The 20,266-nt window shown below is 40.2% G+C and overlaps 1 protein-coding gene across 6 annotated transcripts in view; it reads right to left on the bottom strand.

Moving 5' to 3' along the window:
- Window positions 1-3,573: 3,573 nt before the first annotated feature.
- ARHGAP21 (Rho GTPase activating protein 21) overlaps window positions 3,574-20,266 on the bottom strand; it is a 131,644-nt gene continuing 114,951 nt past the window's right edge. For all 6 annotated transcript variants that reach the window (XM_040248536.1, XM_040248537.1, XM_040248534.1 and 3 more), the window contains 12 exons: window positions 18,630-18,694; window positions 18,413-18,549; window positions 17,440-17,582; window positions 16,544-16,699; window positions 16,349-16,427; window positions 13,710-13,783; window positions 13,543-13,632; window positions 11,805-11,930; window positions 11,568-11,609; window positions 11,144-11,249; window positions 9,191-9,222; window positions 3,574-6,086 (listed from right to left, as the gene is read on the bottom strand). In XM_040248536.1, coding sequence (XP_040104470.1) covers window positions 4,395-6,086; window positions 9,191-9,222; window positions 11,144-11,249; window positions 11,568-11,609; window positions 11,805-11,930; window positions 13,543-13,632; window positions 13,710-13,783; window positions 16,349-16,427; window positions 16,544-16,699; window positions 17,440-17,582; window positions 18,413-18,549; window positions 18,630-18,694 — 2,742 coding nt within the window. In that variant the 3' untranslated portion in view covers window positions 3,574-4,394. The remainder of the gene's footprint in view (window positions 6,087-9,190; window positions 9,223-11,143; window positions 11,250-11,567; window positions 11,610-11,804; window positions 11,931-13,542; window positions 13,633-13,709; window positions 13,784-16,348; window positions 16,428-16,543; window positions 16,700-17,439; window positions 17,583-18,412; window positions 18,550-18,629; window positions 18,695-20,266) is intronic.

The raw sequence follows: 20,266 nt of genomic DNA, 5'->3' as shown, positions 1-20,266 counted from the left end.
CCCTGGGCCTGCTTCCTCTGGCCTTCACACCCCCCAGCTTTTTCCTTTTTTACCCCACAATTTCGCCTTTTCAAAATTTGACCGTTATGCTACGTCTGTTGGCTGTCACAAGTAGGGTTTGGGAGGGAGGGAGGAGGCCAGGGCGTCCCAGGCTGCACAGCCCGCCCCATGCAGCTCTGGAACGGTCCGCCCGTGGGCCCTAAGCTGAGGGCGCCCAGCCGTTAACTGCCGGGAGTGGAAAGCTCGCTGACCCAGGGCGAGACCGGGAATTTGCTGTTAAGGAGAATCATCTGGTTCTAAAGCTCTGCGAGGAGGAAAGGGCTGAGGAACAAGGGGCGGCTCTACAGAGCTGGAGAGGCAGAACCCACTTAGTGAAGCAGGGTCTGGACACCCGCTTCGTGGCCCGGGCTGGTGGTGCCTGAGACAAGGAGCAGCAGCGATGTCTTAAAAGTTGTTTGGAGCAAAATAAGAAAGGCCTCGCACACGCTTAGGCCACAAAGGCAGCGCTTTTCCATGCAGGCAAAAGGGGAGGAGAAGTGTCTCGTTTCTTTTGCCCCTTCCTTCCAATTCCACCTTCTGAAAAGGTAAACCTGGGGCTTGCCCCGGGGTAACACTGACAAGCAGGAACTCTCAGATTGCGTCAGCGTTAGTGGTTGCTTGGGCAGCCAAGCACGTGCCCCCACGCACTACGGTAACGTGAATTGTTACCATAGCAACAACAGAGGCTTCTGGGAAGATGGCGGCACAGAGAAAAGCTGGCAATATTAAAACCAAAACCAAAAAATCCAAAACTTAAAAAACAAAAACCAACGGGAGACCAGAGACTTGAAAGGTTAGCTCAATTACTAATTACTGAGTCACACGAAAGCCAAAGGAAGGAAAGCCCTCCGGGCCAAGGTCTTGACCCTTCCCCAGCTTTTCTCAAGGAACCAGTATTGTGGGGGCAGCCACACTGTCCAGCTTACCACCCTGGGCTCTAACCAGCCCCCTTCTCAGTCAGGGCAGAACTGTCCTGCCTTAGCTGTTTCCAAGAAGAATGTCACCTACTTTTGATCGCCCTGGTGGTACGCACACTCCCGAGTTCAGAGCACATGCACTTCTGCTGAAGACGCACACACGTGTCCACAGCGGACGTCAGCCCGGGGCGTCCCGGGGGCTCAGGCTGCGCTCCCCTCACAGGGCCAGCCCCTAGAGCACCAAGGCACGAACCAACGGGGCTTTCTGCCACGCTGTCTTCCCCGGCATTAGAAAAGAAACAGCGCTGCTTTAAGTGACCTTATCTGCTTACTTCTCTCCCAGGAACTTTCCTCACATCTTTCCTAGTGGGTGCTTGGGCTGGAAGTGGTGCCTGAGAGGAGGTGGCCAATATTCCAGGGATAAGGGGAGGAGAAAGGAGGGAGGTGACAAGCAGATGAAAAGCCTGTGGGGAGACTTGTGGGGTAAGGTGGACCCAAGGTCCTTCAGTCCACAGACCCTTCTCAGCAAGATGAGGAACCCCATGAAGTTTGAATACTTAAGCTATAATTTTATGATTTAAGAGTTTTGTTTGCCTGATGTCCATTGGAATGGACTAGAGGAATGGGAAGTTTACTGTTTCCTAATATTTACAATGGTATCTATCCTAGAAATATAATACAAAGTCATATTTCAGCTTTTGTGTTGAATTATCTAGGAAACTAGAGACGTTATTCTCTGAATCTAAAGGACTTCTCTAAAAAAAACTCCCCAGAGGCTCTTGTGTGACTATGAGATACTAGGAATCTTAGGTTGACTTACAAAGCTTTAAATCGCATCTCAAATGCCTTTCTTCCTCCCACTTTCTCTTCAAAAAGCAGCCTTTTGGTATTCTCAAAAATAGAAAAGGGGAAAATTATTTGGGTACACTGAATTATGGTGCACCATGACAAAGGTTTACTTTTTTGGCACAAAAGTGACAATGAAAAAATTATAAATCTGTTATTCTGACTTGTATGAACAGACACTCCAAACATTCAAACAGAGTCACCATAAACTAGGGTCAACAGAAATATCAGATTAAAGAATTAAGAGGTTATGGACTTCCCTGGCAGTCTATTAGTTGGGACTCTGAACTCCCAATGGCCAGGGAACTAGGATCCCACATGCCACACAGCATGGACAAAAAAATAAATAAATTTTAAAAAAGAAAGAAGTTAAAAACGAAAGAATCAGACCTGATAAAACTGAAGCTATGGCAAGCAGCAGATCTAAAATATAATAATAACAGCAACCACATGTAACAATGAGACAAGGATTGTTCTTTCCTTCATTCCACATGTAAGGAAAGGCACAGAGAAGTCAGGTAGCTGTTCAGAATCATCCAATTTGTAAATAGCAGAGCCTTGATTTGAAGCAGGCAGTCTGGTTCCAGAATTCATGCTAACATCAATGGATTAAATATTTCATAGACATAAAAGAAGACTTAAAATGTGACAAAATGGATCTCACAACTGATTAAGCTAAATTGAGACAACTAAACAGAACTTTTAGAAATGAGACACAAGTGAAATTTAAAACTGGACAGATTTTTGTAAATTTAATAATCTTTAAGTACCCATTATTTCTAAGAATATCTTTGATAAACATTTTGCAAGTACTGTGTGGCAAGCAATATTTTGGAACAGTATATCAGTTATATCTAATAACCCTTATAGTAGATACTGTTATCATCGTTTGTACAAGGGAATAAATTCAGAGAAGTTAAATAATGTGTCCAAGTTTATGTATCTAGGAAGTATAGAGTTGATTTGACTTCTAAATGCATGTTCTCTTTACTCATTATCTCTATGAAAAGGTAAACAGCATACATGACTTCAGCCAGAAAAGTTAAATATTACCTGTGTACACAAGTAAAGTTAGGCCAATAGCAACGTTTATAAGAGATCTCTGCCAGACACAGCCAAAAAGAGGAGGGGGGAATGTTAAGACCAGGTAATTTTTAAAAGGCAGAACTGGGATTTCTCTGGTGGCCCAGTGGTGAACAATACTCCTCGCAATGTGCAGGACACGGGGTCAATCCCTGGTTGGGAAACTAAGATCCCACATCTTGAGAAGCAACTAAGCTCATACACTGCAACTACTGAGTCCACGTGGCACAACTAGAGAGTCCGAGTGCCACAATGAAAGATCCACGTCATGCAACTAAGGCCTGAAGCAACCAAATAAATAAATGTTTTTCAAATAAATCTAAAAAACTAAAATAAAAATTAGAATAATGGCAGTTATAAATGAATAGCATTTAACTATATATATACGGAGAAGGCAATGGCATCCCACTCCAGTACTCTTGCCTGGAAAATCCCATGGACGGAGGAACCTCGTGGGCTGCAGTCCATGGGGTCGCTGAGAGTCGGACACGAATGAGCGACTTCTTTCACTTCTTACTTTCATGCATTGGAGAAGGAAATGGCAAACCACTCCAGTGTTCTTGCCTGGAGAACCCCAGGGACGGGGGAGCCTGGTGGGCTGCCATCTATGGGGTCGCAGAGTCGGACACGACTGAAGCAACTTAGCAGAAGCAACTATATATTAGTAAGTAACAAGTTTCAAGCCATACAAAGTTCACCAAAACAATTTTTATTTCCAGTGTTTAATTGGGTATGCACACAGGCATGACACAGGTTTGGATCCATTAAGTCCTCATGCAGAATTATATTCTTCTCCATAAAGAAGCCAGTTCCATCCAGGTCACTATCTACACACCTATGTTACAACATTTATATCAAATCTGGTATCTGAAGAAAAGATACACATATAATATGTTCATTTAAGTTACGTATTTTACAGAAAGATTAAAAATTCAAGTCACACAAAACTCAAAAACTGTATTAAAAGTTGGAATAGAAAACTCAGAGATCCACCTGGAATGACTAGAGAATGGAAGTTCTGTATCCACCTGTGTTAAAACTGGTAAATGTGATGAAATTTGTTACCAATAAAACACATTTTTTTTTTTTTGCTCAATGTACGTTATCTAATTTTAACAATATGGCACCCTAAAAACCAAATGTATTTGTATGATGAGGCACTTTTGTTAGTGATGAAACCAAAAGAACACATCTGCCGCATACTAACGCCAGAGATTTTCTTCAGTTATCTTGTGTGTACACACTATGCAGTGAGTTGCAACAAATACCTTGCTCCTTTGTATACAACTATCCAATATATTTTAAATATATATTTATTTATATATTTATATATATATATATATGTTCTTCTGGCTGTAGTAATGCACCGTAAAGCTATTTCACAGTGCAAAATGATGAAACCAGCCCAAATGAAGGCTGCATAATAACAATTCTGGTACAAGAAAATATTTACAGAGTTACTGGAAAGTGTAACAGTAGCTTTTATTCGCTTCAGAAAGGACCCCCAGTTTAAAGACAGGGATGGAACTGTGCTTTGTGGTCTGGGGTTTCAGACAGTTGATGAGGTTGGACCGTGGCTGCAGAACTGGAGTTTTGGCTCGTGTTCTGGAAGCTTTCTCCATTTATTTGGTCAGGTGACTGTGGTGGCATGGAAAGAGGGGCCCTGTTAGTTGAAGCCAAGGTGCTGGAAGAACTGTCTGCATCGGACTGGAAAGACAGGGGCAGGTCCCTGGTTGGTATTTCTAAGGTGCCGAGACTCACAGGCTGGGGGTCCCCCGTGTCCCCTCTGCTCAGGTCAGTCGCACTGGTGCGTAGCCGCTCCCTGGCCAGCCAGTCTGAGATGGACAGGTCCTGGGCGGAGCATTTGGGCTTCAATCGATTCACAGCTGAAAGTTCGGATTCTCTGTCCCCGCTCTGCTCCTGGGCTTTCCAGAAATTCAGAACACTAATTTCAGTAGCATCCCTGTGCCCGCCCAGCGTGTGTCTGCGTTTGATGTTTTTCCTTTTGGCAGGATCGGCAATGGTTTTTTGGCTTCCTACTCCAAACATGTCATCGGCTGGGGCTTTGGGCCTCAGTTTTAACCGATCGGCTATTTTTGTTTTCCAAGTGGGTTCTTGTTTGTCCGATTCGCTTCTGGCGGGTGGTGTCAGTAAATTTCCGGTGGATTTTCCTTTTTTCATAACGTCGAACACTTTGGTGATGGAAGGGGCTTCTTTCTCATTCTTGGCGTCTCCTAGACTCCCACTGTCTGATTTGAACCTGGCGGATTTCTTCCTGGAGAGAGTGTCACACTCGATCAGTTTATGGGAGCTGAAGAGCTGTCTCCGGCTTTCTAAACTCGGCGTCAAACTTCCCTCCGTGCAGCTGACCTCACTGCCTTCTGAGTTTCTCCGGCTGGTCCTCGCGGCCTCCTGGAGTTTTCCTCGGAAGTGCCTGTCGGAGGCCAGGGCGGCGGGGAACACCGGGAAGTCGCTCTCACTGTCTGTCTCCACCGGCCGGCCCTCGCTGACCAGCTCGCTCCTCTCGTCATCAGCTTCGTCTCCCCGGCTCTCGGCCATGGACTGCACCTCGGGGCTCAGCCGGCTGGAGTCGAGGCCGGCCAGGTAGGGAGCGGACGGTGCGCCGGCGTAGTCGGAGGTGATGCTGCCGACACTGACCAGGAGCTCGCTGTGCTTGGGCTCGGGGCTGGGGGGTTTCCTGGTGGGAAAGCTTGCCGGGGGAGCTGGGGCACGAGTGCTGAGTGGGGTGCCAGAGTCGGACCCCGTGTCTTCCAGGTGGGAGGTCTTCTGGGCTGCGAGGGCCCTGGGGCTCTCTCTCAGGATGGCGAGGCGACAGCTCAGGGTGGGTGACCGGCTCTGCTTGGTGCTCTGGGGGGCCGGGGGCTCCAAGCTCTCCCCTCGCGGGGCCCTCTGCTCAGCTCTGCCACCTCCGCTGCTGTCTTTCTTCGTGTTGTTTTCTTTGGGAGCAACGGTCCTTTGTTTTCGGCCCGGTGTCTCACTCTCTTTTTTGGACTCTTCTTTAATGTCGTGGTGACCCTGCTCTGAGTTTTCTTTCTTGAAAAATACATTGTCCAGCTCGTCTTCCGAGCTGCTGGGTTGTGCTTTTTCTTTTGGCTTTTTCCTCTTGCGACTGGCAGCCGCGAAGATGGAGGATACAAGCAGGTCCCTGCTGTACTGGTCTTTTCCGGATCCCCAAGAACCCTGGGAAGCAGAGATACAACACTTTGAACAGAACGTCATCGAGTTCACTTTCTGAAAAGGTTTCCCCCCAAATATTTCTTTTTGTGTGTGTGTGATTCCTATTGCTTGATTTAAAAAAAAAAAAAAACTTTTTAAAACTGACATATAGTTGATTTACAAGGTTGTGCCAATCTCTGCAGTACAGCAAAGTGACTCTGTTATAATACATATAGACATTCTTTTCCATTATGGTACATCAAGGATATTGATATAGGGCCCTGTGCTGTACAGTAGGACCTTGTTGTTTATCCATCCTATATGTAATAGTTTACATCTGCTAATCCCAACTCCCCGTCCTTCCCTCTCCCACCCCAATTATTTCTTAACCGCTAAAGCCAAGTACTAACAAGGTGTGGTTTTTACACCTCCTTTTAATTTGTGCCTAAGATAAGTTTTTATTTTCAATTAATTAGAAATGGGACTAATTAATATTTATTTATCGGCCAAGTCACAGGGCTCACATACACCTGTCTTTCAGGGACACATTTTGTGTTTGGTGGCCCCCACCCCCCATTGTTCTTAACTTTTCTGTATCTATGGACCATCCCCGCTTCTGCTATACTCAGTGGGTCTACAGGTTCGTTCCTCTGGAACACAGGTTTCATAGTCAATATTCTGATACTGGTTACTAAAATCTTATGACTACCTTTTTTCTAACTACAGATATCACATGATACAGATACTGTGTCACATAAGCTGATTAAGATAATGGAACTTTTGGGTTCCTATTAGTTCAGTCAGGCTGGATCTGCAGAGAACGGCCTTAGGTAAACTAGGGTGGTAATGTCTTCACTGATCTCAAGGAACAACCAAATCAGAAAGTTCAAAAAACCTAAGGTCAATTCAAGATCTTAAATCCTTACCATAGAAACTCTGTCATGCCCTGTATTGAGAAAGTGGCAGTGCAGGCAACCAGCTTAGTCAGCTATGCCTAATAGGTTCCTGAAGATGAGTGTTTAAAAGACCATTTAATTAACATATTCATAATGCCTACAGGCTCAGTTAATGGGGGAGAGGGGTATCAATAAACTCTAGCTGGTTTAACACACCCCATTTAAGATGAGCAGGCAGCCAGTATGCTGAGTCAGAAGCTGAAAGTATGGTTTCTCTATTGTCATAAAAATTTTAGACAAGCTAGAACTATTATACTGAAGTCTTGAAAATTAAAGTAAAAACTTAGGCTGTTGTATTAAAAAGGACTTTCCAAAATCAAGTCAGATGTACAGAACTTTGTTCTTCTAAAGTGAAGTCACTCAGTCGTGTCCGACTCTTTGCGACCCTGTGGACTGTAGCCCACCAGGCTCCTCAGTTCATGGGATTCTCCAGGCAAGAATACTGGAGTGGGTTGCCACTTCTTTCTCCAGGGGATGTTCCCGACCCAGGGATCAAACCCAGGTCTCCCGCACTGCAGGCAGATGCTTTAACCTTGTTCTTCTAAAGGACTGTCTAATTATCCAGGACTTTTCTGATGCTTATTCACATTTTAACACATTCACATTCTGCTGAAGACCTCAGGGAATGATGGCTATGACTGGGCTCTGAATTAGAAGATCTGGTGTTTCTTTAGCCTGTTCTTCCCTCACTTGCTGCGTACGACACTGAGCAAGTGATTCAGTTTTCAACAACTCAATTTCATTGTTTATTTAAGTGAAAAAAAATTAGATTATTTTTAAGATTCCCAACATTGATGATTCTGTGATCACCTATATGTTAGAGCAAATGACTTTTACTTCTTTTATAATTGAAAACATTGTTACAAAAATATATCATTTGGTTATCTGCACCATAATTGAATCAGATGAAGAGATTGCTATAATCACAGGTTAAGAAATATGCTTCTAGTAAGAGGGATGGAGGAAATTTCAAAAACGTTTTTTAAACATAAAAATCTAAATCTGAAGTCTATATTCTGGCAAAAAGAGGTAGAAAAATGGTCCAAAATAAGTAAGTCTAAGGAGTCATGACAACATAATGCAAGGATTGATCCTTGATTGCACCCTGTATACAAGAAAAGAAAAAAACAAACATTGTTGGGATGACTGGTCAAATGTGTGTAAATGCTGTACATTAGAAATAATAATGTATTGTACTCATTAAGTGCCTGAGTACAATAATTATACTCTAATTATACAGAATGCCCTTGTTCTTAGGAGACACACATGGAAGCACGTAGGGGTAAAATGTTATCATATCTATAACTCAAATGACATAGAAAAAAATTACATATATGTCAAGAGTTACCAACTGAAAAATCTAGGTTTGAATGCTAACTATTATTCCAGTAACTTAAAAATTTCCAAAATAAAACGTTAGGGTAAAAAAATGATAAAAAAATTTTTAAAAGACACTAATAATCACAATATAAGTGATAGTGAATGATATAAAAATTTTTATTAACAATTTTACTTGCTACTATCTCAGCAGAGCAAAATTTGAAATAAAAAACTTTCTAACTATAAGAATGTCTTTAAAACTACTCAAATAGTTGTGTACTTTGATGGTGTTGTCAACAGAACACAAATTGTGTAAACAAAAATTGACTATAAAAACAAAATTAATGACCTTGTTAAAAAGAAGGCAAGAATATTTTTTTTAAAATATATATAATGATTAAGTCTATATCACTGCTGAAATGTTTACAGATGAAATACAATGTTTGGCATTTGCTTCAAAATAGTCCCAAGGAGGAGGAAAGTGGGCGGGGTGCAGATAAGACAAATGTTGACCATATGTTAATGGAGGATGGATAATGAGGACTGAACTGAACTGAATGAGGACTCATACTAGTCTACTTTTGAGTATGTTAGAAAATTTCCACATGTAAGAACAAAGTGGGAAATGCCTATTTCTTTGTATTATACTAAACTATGCTGAGATAAACCCAACACCCCAATTCACAATCCAGTATTCCTCTATCATATTCTAAGCATTAATTTTCCCCTTTATAATACTCTGTTAGTCTGTGTCATCAGACACAGACAGGGGTGCACCACATATGAATCATAACCATCAGCCACAAAGCAATTCGCCCCTAAAATATTTCCCAACTGTAAGAAACAATTTACCTTAGATTTTGTTGAGTCACTAGTAGCTGAATCTGTGGGAAGTTAAGGAAAACACAGTCAGTATTGGTCAGATTCTTTACTGCTTTCCACAAACAATGCAAAAACTTATGGAAGAGACAGGCACAGAACAAAATGTGAAAGCAAAACTCAAAAAACAATAGAACACAGTGGATAGTCAGAGCTCACAAAGATGCAAGCTGCACCACAGAAAGCCACCGCCATGAAAGGATGCTGTGAATTGTAGGCAGAATCAGCTCAATGAGAGGGATGGCAAAGGAGCCCTGTACTAAACAAAACAGAAACACTAGTGTTTATTAAATTTTCTAAGTATTCAATCTAGCAATAAAGCAGCTCGAAGACCTTTTGAAGAATTGCACTATGTACCACATCCTGTATCTGAAACTGATACACAATGTAGAACGTTTGAGATTGCTGGCTGCCCTCACTACAAATTGAGATGCTCAGACTTGGTGTTATCTACTTTGATTTTTGTCAGACTGTCAATGGTAAATTTGAGAAGCATTTACTGTATGCATAATATGCATTCAGATAACCCTGTTTCTAGGTCACTTTGGTGTCACGTTAAATCATGCTGATCTTTATGCTTTGGACCCCGGTTTCACATCTGTGCAGTCAGGGATCCTTTTGACTAATCACACTGCTACCAGTTTTCCAATTATCTAGTAACGAATGCTATTATGAAAATGGAAAAATGGAGAGCATCATTTTACTGTCTGGCAAAAACTCAGATTGTACGAGTACAAAGAGGGTAGGAAGGGGCTAGCAGTCTTCAGGACAACATCAATTTTTGAAATTTTCTCTTTCAACTTCAGGGAAATGGATTTTCAGTTAATGAGCTGAGCCCCATGCCACACCCCTTTCAACACATGGCTTCAATGCTTTATGACTTTAAGAACTGGTAGACCATACCATGCTATTTCTCCTCACGGTCTGCTTCAGAAATAACAAGAAACAGCAGAAAAACTTTTAAGAAAGTAGTCGTGATCTGTTTACAAGAATCGTAAGAGAAAATGTACACCACAGATCAGCTCGGTATGCGTTTACAGGAATCGGGGGTTTCTGCAGACAAGGCAGCTACAGTGTGGACAACAGTCGTCCTTCTTCCTACAGTTCCAGCTGTCCATCAGGGACACCACGGAATCCACTAGCGACATTACCGTGTGATAGACTCCTCCCATCTCGCCTGTTCAACATCAGTATACATTTGCCTGTGTCAGTAAAGTGCTGGAAGAAAAACCCTTTAGGACTAAAACACGAACTAGAGACAAAGGGAGAACATGGTGTAAAACATGCTAGGTTAGTTGCAACAGTTTGGCAGGAGAAAACTTTCATCCAAAGAGCCTGCAAGAACTTGTATTTCACCAAATATTAGGGTGGCGAGAGAAAACAGAAGAAAATGTCAAAGAGGTTGACTTTTACGGTGACCTCTGTAGTGACAAGATAATATATACTGCATTTATGGAAATGTTGCCCGTGAGCATTTTACATAGTTAACTTGCTGCTTTTTCAACAGAACATCCAGCTCGAGATAAGAATTACTTGTAACAGTCTAGACCACACTTTCTGCCATCACAGCAACCACATACTCAGTAGCGGGTATCTGTTTTACCTTGTGATGACTATTACATGGAAACTGTGAATTAAAAAAAAAAAAAAAAAAAAAGAACAAAACAGTGGTTTGCATGCTCATTTTCCCTCATAGTTCCTTTCTGACAAGCATTACAACTCCATGCACTGCCCATGGCATTACAGTCACTGGAAGATAATCAAGATCAATCAGAAAAGGAAGATTACATTCTTTTATTAGTAGAAAGGGAAAAAGAGAAGGAAAAAAAAATCAGAGTGAATTGTTACTTATGATTGATTTGCTCTTTCATGTTATAAAAATTTAGCTTTTAATCTAAAGATCAATACTGCCCAGGCAAGAGTTACCTGATACATCTCCAGGGGAGACGCCTGTCCTTCCAATGTTGGTGAGTAAATGATCTATGTTTGGCACTGGCTGGGAGTCTACTGTGTTTTCCTCCTGCACTGTCGTCTATGGTTAATAAACAAAGATCTCTTCATCATCTCTTCACAGATACTTTCTTTAAAATTCAAACAACATTTAGTAAAAGACACATTACTGAGTGGAGGACATATACTGAATTTTTTTACACTGTTTGCAGATAATTAATTACCAAACAAGCATCATACTTGGACTTTCATTTGATCAGAAACTGAGGTGCTATATAGACCTGCTTCCGAGATGCAAAGCAGACAATAGCATACAAAGCAGGAAGGTGACACTGTTGTAGGGTCAGCATCTCACGTGTCCCCAGAACAGAGTATATAAACGCTGACAGCCAATACTTACAAGAGGTTCTTCAGCACCTTCTTCTGTGAAAAACCAGTCATGCTAAAATTTAAAATAAAGATGGTGAAAAAGAGAATTTAAATAACCCCCTAAAGACATCTATATTTTGGAGGATAGCACAGGAAAAAAAAGTAATTTTTCTTAGGGGAAAAAATAAATTATAACCATATGCTACCCTGCCAACTATCAGCTGCTCGTGAAAAAGAATTTTCTCGATGAGCCGAAGCCGGAACTTACGTGCTGGATGAGTGTCTCCACGATCTTGTACTGGTCTGGCATGTGAGTGACCATGTGCGTCATGTTATCTTCGGAGGTTCTCACTAGAGTTGGACCAAACACTATGGCTAGGTTTCTTGGTTCCATCTGCAACAAAGGATATTAGAAAACATCATAACGTCTCTTAAGAAAGTAGGCTTAAATTCCCATTGCATGTTTGGCATTTTATTTCTGAAAGGTTCTTTTGATGAAAAAGAATTCAAAACAATGGTTGACTGATGTGTGTAAAATAGTAATAATACTTCCTGGTTGGGATTTCCATAAACCAATCTATATGTAAATTTTTTCTTGCTTTAATGACAATATACAACACAACTGACATTTTTTCCAAGAAGTGTTTGATTGAAAGCAATTTATCTAGTTCACAACTAGTATTATAGGGAATTCCCTAGTGGTCCAGTGGTTAAGGCTCCACAATTCCACTGCAGGGGCACAAATTCGATTCCTGGTCAGAGAACTGCACAGCACAGCTAAAAAGAAGTATTACCAAAGCTGGATAACTGACAAAAGTATTAAAATCAAAGGGAATAAAATTTGTAAAAGAATAGGGAAAACCTCTCTCCTCAAAAACCAAAAATTGGAAATAAATATATAAAAATTTCCAAATTTGCCCAACTGGTACATTAAGATCACGAATATGTAAAAATCTAATGTTTGAAAATATTCTTTCGATAAAAACTTTACTTCAACCAAGACTTCCAAAAGCCTTTTGCTCACCCTTGTACCAATATGAATACCTCAGTATTACATACCTAGATGTTTGTATGTTTATTTCCATATTTTGTATTCCTATTTAACTACCCAGTTATCAAAGGTACACATCTTTTTTGTTATATCTTATAGTGTTTAGTATAATCTTTTGACCTCAAGATTTGATTAAAACATTAAATAACCAATCCCAAAAACATACCAGAGAGTAAAACACCATTGTAGAATTAAAAAAAAAAAAATCAAACTGATCTAAGGACACATACCAAAAATTCAGTTCCCATCCATCACTATATAATTGATCCCCTTTACCCTGTCACCCTGCCTTCAGCCCCCACCCTCCTTCCCTGCATCCCTAACCCTCCTCCCCTCTGGTACCACTGCTCTGTTCTCTGTATCAGTGAATTTTTTTGTTTGGTTTTGTTTGTTCATTTATTTGGTGTGTGGTTTTTTTTTAGTCCATATGATATTCATAAAAAAGACATTTCTTTAAATCAATCAGGGAAAAACTACACATGAATAGAATATTAAGATAAAATTAAAGAATACTAAATTTTGGTGTGTTTGATAAAGGTAGTATGGTGGTATTAAAACATAACAAAGAAAAGGTCTTATCTGTTTAAACCAAAACAAAGGAAATGTCTGTTGTTTGTCACTGTATACTACTTGATACATTTTCACTATTGTTTTAGGCAAGCATTGCACATTCAAAATATTAAGATACAGTTGAAAAATAAAAAGCAAACTTTCTTTTTCATTTTTCTTGCTGGATAAACATAAAAGAGAACGTCTTTAAAAAATAGTAATTGATATTTTGGGGATCTTTTGCTTTTAAGAGTGATCTTTAGAGGGACTTAATAAGCAATATTATGTATTTTAGAGCTTTTGTTTAATTATAACCTATTTTTTATTATTTGGCCTGAAGCAGGGGAGCATGTCTTTTCAACTGAAGCCACTGAAAGCACATCTCTTCAATAAAGAGTTTACATACCTTATTTTTTTCTGAATTTTCTGCTACTGTCTTCAGATGAGCCGAAAGAAACTTGAGTGTTTCATAATGATGTTCGGGCAAATCATGAATCTGAAACATATTATTTGCATGATGGATTTAAATGCTGAACTTTTGTTGTACCTCCAAAAATACAAAATAATACCTACTAGTCTTTTTAATGTTTTCAGACGATCTAGAGGATCTTCCTTACGATTGGCTTCAATAAAGTCGGCGTATTTATCTGACAACAACAGTAAGAACAACAAAAAAATTCATCTTAAATTGTTCAAGTGAGTTGTAATCAAGTTTCCCTTTAAGATTCAATTTCAAACTATGATTAAAAAGAAAGACAAAATAGTGAAAACCACAAATAGCCTTTGAAATGTCTTTGAAACTGCTATAGTTTTTAATATCTCCTAAGCCAACGCATTTTGGACTGTTTTGTTGACCATGATGGCTACTCCATTTCTTCTAAGGGATTCCTGCCCTCAGTAGTAGATATAATGGTCATCTGAGTTAAATTCACCCATTCCAGTCCATTTTAGTTCGCTGATTCCTAGAATGTCGATGTTCACTCTTGCCATCTCCTGTTTGACCACTTCCAATTTTGCCTTGATTCATGGACCTAACATTCCAGGTTCCTATGCAATATTGCTCTTTACAGCATCAGACCTTGCTTCTATCACCAGTCACATCCACAACTGGGTATTGTTTTTGCTTTGGCTCCATCCCTTCCTTCTTTCTGGAGTTATTTCTCCACTGATCTCCAGTACCATATTGGGCACCTACCGACCTGGGGAGTTCCTCTTTCAGTATCCTATACTGTTTTTGGGGTTTTTCATACTGTTCATGGGGTTCTCAAGGCAAGAATACCGAAGTGGTTTGCCATTCCCTTCTCCAGTGGACCACATTCTGGTTCCAAATAGGAAAAGGAGTCCGTCAAGGCTGTATATTGTCACCCTGCTTATTTAATTTATATGCAGAGTACATCATGAGAAATGCTGGGCTGGAAGAAGCGCAAGCTGGAATCCAGATTGCTGGGAGAAATAGCAATAACCTCACATATGCAGATGACACCACTCTTATGACAGAAAGTGAAGAGGAACTAAAAAGCCTCTTGATGAAAGTGAAAGAGGAGAGTAAAAAAGTTGGCTTAAAGCTCAACATTCAGAAAACGAAGATCATGGCATCTGGCCCCATCACTTCATGGGAAATAGATGGGAAAACAGTGGAAACAGTGTCAGACTTTTTTTTTTTTGGCTCCAAAATCAATGCAGATGGTGATTGCAGTCATGAAATTAAAAGACGTTTACTCCTTGGAAGGAAAGTTATGACCAACCTAGATAGCATATTCAAAAGCAGAGACATTACTTTGCCAACAAAGGTCCATCTAGTCAAGGCTATGGTTTTTGCAGTGGTCATGTATGGATGTGAGAGTTGGACTGTGAAGAAAGCTGAGCACCAAAGAATTGATGCTTTTGAACTGTGGTGTTGGAGAAGACTCTTGAGAGTCCCTTGGACTGCAAGGAGATCCAACCAATCCACTCTGAAAGAGATTAGTCCTGGATATTCTTTGGAAGGAATGATGCTAAAGCTGAAACTCCAATACTTTGGCCACCTCATGCGAAGAGTTGACTCATTGGAAAAGACTCTGATGCTGGGAGGGATTGGGGGCAGGAGGAGTAGGGGACGACCGAGGATAAGATGGCTGGATGGCATCACCAACTCGATGGACATGAGTTTGAGTGAACTCCAGGAGTTGGTGATGGACAGGGAGGCCTGGCGTGCTGCAATTCATGGGGTCGCAAAGAGTCGGACATGACTGAGCAACTGAACTGACTGACTGAAGCCAACGCAAGGAGAAGGCAATGGCAACCCACTCCAGTACTCTTGCCTGGAAAATCCCATGGACAGAGGAGCCTGGTGGGCTGTAGTCCATGGGGTTGGGAAGAGGCAGACATGACTGAGTGACTTCACTTTCCCTTTTGACTTTCATGCATTGGAGAAGGAAATGGTGACCCACTCCAGTGTTCCTGCCTGGAGAATCCTAGGGACAGGGGAGCCTGGTGGGCTGCTGTCTATGCAGTCGCACAGAGTCAGACACGACTGAAGCGACTTAGCAGCAGCAGCAGCAAGCCAACGCAAGAGACCCAAGAGACATTGTTTTGATCCCTAGTTTGGGAAAATCCCCTGGAGAAGGAAATGGCAACCCACTTCTTGCCTGGAAAATCCCTTGGACAGAGAAGCCTGGTGGGCTACAGTCCCTGAGGTTGCAGAGTCAGACACAACTGAGTGACTGAGCACATACGCATATACAAGCCTTATCAAATAAAGGAAATTCCTTAAAACGTGAGTTTGTTGAGGGTACATCAGTCTGTCCACTTTCTCTCTCTTCACTGCAACACCTGCTACAGGGTCTTATCTCAGTCAAATAGTAGGCTTGGCTGAAAAGATGTTTTTCTACTAATTGTACATAAAATGTCTGAAGGCTTTTCACTGAGAACAATAATAAAAGTATTTTCAACTTGGCTGTAAACATGAATGAACAGAATAATATATATTTTTAATGAACTGTAATCATTTTTTAATAAACTCTACATTTCACTGAAATGTATCAGGAGGGAAAAACAATCCAGATCCCCAAAATAACACACAATTATGCTTTGTATTCTAATAAGAACTAAGCAAAACCTCCTGTTCCCTTTGACGAAAGTATTTTCTCCCAGTTTAATTGACTATGCTGTGGGTTCCCAACAATGTATGGTTCAACTGTTTCATCTGGTGTCTTTGGTGGAGGTAAACTCACCATTTGTGAAGAGAGGTTCTGGGAGTTTTCTGAAGAAGGATTTTAGTAAACTGCTGATCACATTCAAATCTCGCCATTTCTGGTTATGTAAGATAAAAATACAGTACTTTTATCGTCAATACCACCAAAGGGGGGGGGAAAAAGCCAACAACACAGACCAGTAATTCAAACAGAAATACCCAAATTAAAACTTACATCATCTTGTATATCAATATCAGCCATTCCCTTGTTCAGCTCCTCCTGCATACTGGAGATGGCTGCATTGTTTCCAGGGACTCTGTAAATACCTGTATATTCGAGACCTCTTTCTTCAACTAATTTACAACATATGTCAACTATTAATGGAATATACTGCAAAACAAGAAATAAACATTTGTTTAACACCATATGAATGTTTATCTTCAGTTAATAGATGTGTATCATAGCTAAAAGACCCTTTCCATCAAAAAGGAAACAGTATATGAACTGCTGTTATTTGATACAGAGAAAATGAATATAGACACTGCAGAACCGGGAAGAGATAAAACCAACAGGAGATGTTTGAGTCAGTAGAGGAAGAGTGAGTAACTCAAGACAGAAAGGAGAATCCATAGTAATAAAAGTCTAAGGAGGAAATAAGAGCAAATAAGAGAATGTGGAAACAGTTCAGTTGAATAAAAGAAGGGTAGAGGGGAAGAAGAAGGTTAGAATAACATTCACCTACTCGTGATATGAATCGTAACATGCGCATTGTAAACACACACACACATTTACATCTATAACACTTTCTCAATCAAGTCCTTGTTCCTATGCTTCTTTAAACACACATGACTTGAAAATGAATTCTTACCAAGCATTTTGAATACATGCCTACTGGTTGAATAATTATTCCATTTCAGAGCCAATACATTAGCAAAAAACGTTACAAAAATTACTCAACACACTCATACAGGTCAAAAACACTTAGAGAAAATAAGGTCTGTTAAGACAAGGAAAATATTCAACAGACCGACAGACACGCCCTATGATCTGCAGGGCTGTGTACTCAGGTCCCAATATGACTACGGCTGAATTAATGACTTTAGGAAGTCTGGTTGGCCGGTGTCTCCTACCCGGTTTGTATGAGCTGGTGGGCAATCGTCCAGTCTGACCCCGAATGTTCCCGTAGCAGTAGGCTTTTTCTCAAATGTCTTTCTCATAATACTTGGAATGCCTTTTCTCCACGTGCCTTTGTCTTTTGGAGGACTGGTATCATCTTTTGATTGTTTTCAAAACAAAATGACATAAGAGAAAATGGCAACAAGAGTATCTAAATCATGACTTTAAAGATTCTTAATCAAGATTTATGTAAGTCAGAGTCCTGTTCTATAAAGAATACAAACTTTATTTATCAAACATATTCTATTCTATTCTCTTCCAAATATAACACTCCTTTCAACCTTCCAGATAATCTATTAATAGTTGGAATCATGTATGCTTCTTCACCTTTTGACTATCTGTACCATGATTTTCTTTAAAACAGTCAAGAAAACAATCAATGTGACATCTTTATAGTGAGACTTTAGCAAAAGGAAATATATTGATTCTATTTCAAAATGAAAGTGCCTGGATCTTCATTATTAATCAAACTGGTAGTTTTTGATGTGTATATATGTGTTGGATTTTCCCTCTCTTGGTCTTTATTGTATTAACAAGAATTGATGTCTTGGACTCCCACCTTAAGAAAGGCCCCACTAGCCTAGACCAGGGACCAGTTATCTCTAGGTTAGTTCACCCTGAGCTGAGGTCAACAGAAAAATATGAAAATGTCTTTGCAATCCCAATTTTGTTTTATTAAAAAATATTTTTAACTGATACTTCAATTATATTTAGTTGATTTACTACAATCCCTGCTTTATTTTACTTTCTATTTATTTATTTTTTTGGCTGCACCATGGGGCATGTGGGATCTTAGTTCCCCAACCAGGGATCGAACCCACACCCCCTACAGTGGAAGCTCAGAGTCCTAAGCACTGGACTGCCAAAGAAGTCCCTATGGTCCCAATTTTAAATCCTACATGTATCTAGGAACACTGGTGTCAGTACCTTTACTGAGAAGCTTCCTTTCTGACTCCTCCTTAGGAGAGTGTGGACTCTGAGTCCGAGGCTCTGCTTTAGCACCAAGTAGGGTTTGCCGGATGCTGAGACTCTGGCGAGGGGTCTTCGGCAATGGCTCTGCTTTGCTGCCAAAAGAAAGGGACATTTGTGAACAAACAAGCATTTTTACATCCTGATGACCTAGGAGGCACGGTGGGATTCTCACCTCATTAGACTGTTGTATTCTTTTATTCTTCGACTAATTAGGTCCCTGTTAGTGACTCCAGTGTCCTATAGAATAAACAGAAGGTAAAATGAGAAAGTCAATTCTAAATTTAAATAGGGATCCTACATTTTTTTTGGTGGCAGGGGGTATGGGTGGGGGGGCTCCATACTACTTTGCTCATTCGATACCGACACTATGGAGTGGTTTTAAAACCTCTATTCAAATCACTACCCAACATCATTAAGTGACAAATGCTCCAAGTGCCTCTCCCATTTCCAAGAGCTTTCCGTTTATTTCCTGTATCCCTGCAATACCTAGACAACCAGCAAGTTGCCAGTGTTCAAATTTATTGAACTCATCTGTCATTTTTAATAAATGACTGGGAAACAGAGAGCCAGTTTTTTTCTTGCTAACCCCAGAAAAATTGTTAGAACAGAAAAGCTCAAAACTGTTTTGTTTTTTTTTTTAACCTCAACAATATACTGTATGGAAAACTCAGAGTTGACCATACGATAATGATTTTTTTTCCCTACTGATTCCAGCTCTATATTGACATGTGTCCTCAAATATATTTTTTACTTGTCTCATTTCGATCATAGTGAACATTATAATTTACAAAGAATACAGGCTTTGTAAATTCTCGGATTCAAATCTATTCTTCTCATTTACCAACTGAAAAAGGATATGGTTAAGACCTAGAATAAGATTGCCTGGGTGTAAGTCTTAGTCCTGACACTTCCAAGCTATGTGACTTTGAGGACACTACTTAACCTCTCTTTGTTAAATAGTTCCCATGTGTGAAACACAGTAATGATAATAGTGGGACACATTCATATGATTACTGTGATTAACCAACGTAAAAATGCTTAAAAGACTGCCTGCCATATGGTATATATGCTCAGTGAATTATTACTTTCTGAGCTATAAAACTGGGTGGAAATATCTGTGTCTGAAAAATCAGATGATAGTGATGATGGCTGGCATGAAGTGCATGTTCATGACCTACCAGGCACTGGGCTGCATTCTTTGAAAGCGTCACCTCCATCAACCCTTAGAACAGCCCTACGTCTCAAAGATGAAGTCATCTACTGCCCAATACAACACCTGGCACAGAGCAGGTGCTGATTCAAACAGGAACTCCTGTGAATTGCTATTTAGAGCTGAAATCTATATCCAAGTTCTGATTTTCCCTCTTTACTGTGACAAAACTCACAAATGTTTTTTTATAGCGGTGGTTGTAGAAAAAGGGTTGTATTGACACGGATCTGGGGTTCATTGTTAGTGACAAACAAGAAAGAGTATACACTATCAGAGGAAAAAAAATAGGCATTTTTCTTATGAACTAAGTTTTCATGATTTAAACTGGATATCATGGAAATGACTAAATTTGAAAACAAAATTTGCATAATTTTATGCTTGATGTAGGTGTTCCTGAATACTGTGAAAGAACCTTGTGTTTTTCTTTTTTTGTCATAACAACGGGTCACACAAAAGGAAAACAATATCCAAGAAAAACTGTTGATAGGAAAAAGGCACCCTTGAGTGAAATCTAGACTTAATCATTGCTGAATCTGCTCTGTAGAGTTTATAGTTATGTACACGTAAAAACAGTATCTTCACTACTGGAATTTCTGCTG

This window comes from Oryx dammah, unplaced genomic scaffold (assembly GCF_014754425.2).
Source record: "Oryx dammah isolate SB20612 unplaced genomic scaffold, SCBI_Odam_1.1 HiC_scaffold_10, whole genome shotgun sequence".
Classification (NCBI taxonomy): domain Eukaryota; kingdom Metazoa; phylum Chordata; class Mammalia; order Artiodactyla; family Bovidae; genus Oryx; species Oryx dammah.
This window is presented reverse-complemented; position numbering and strand designations above follow the sequence as displayed.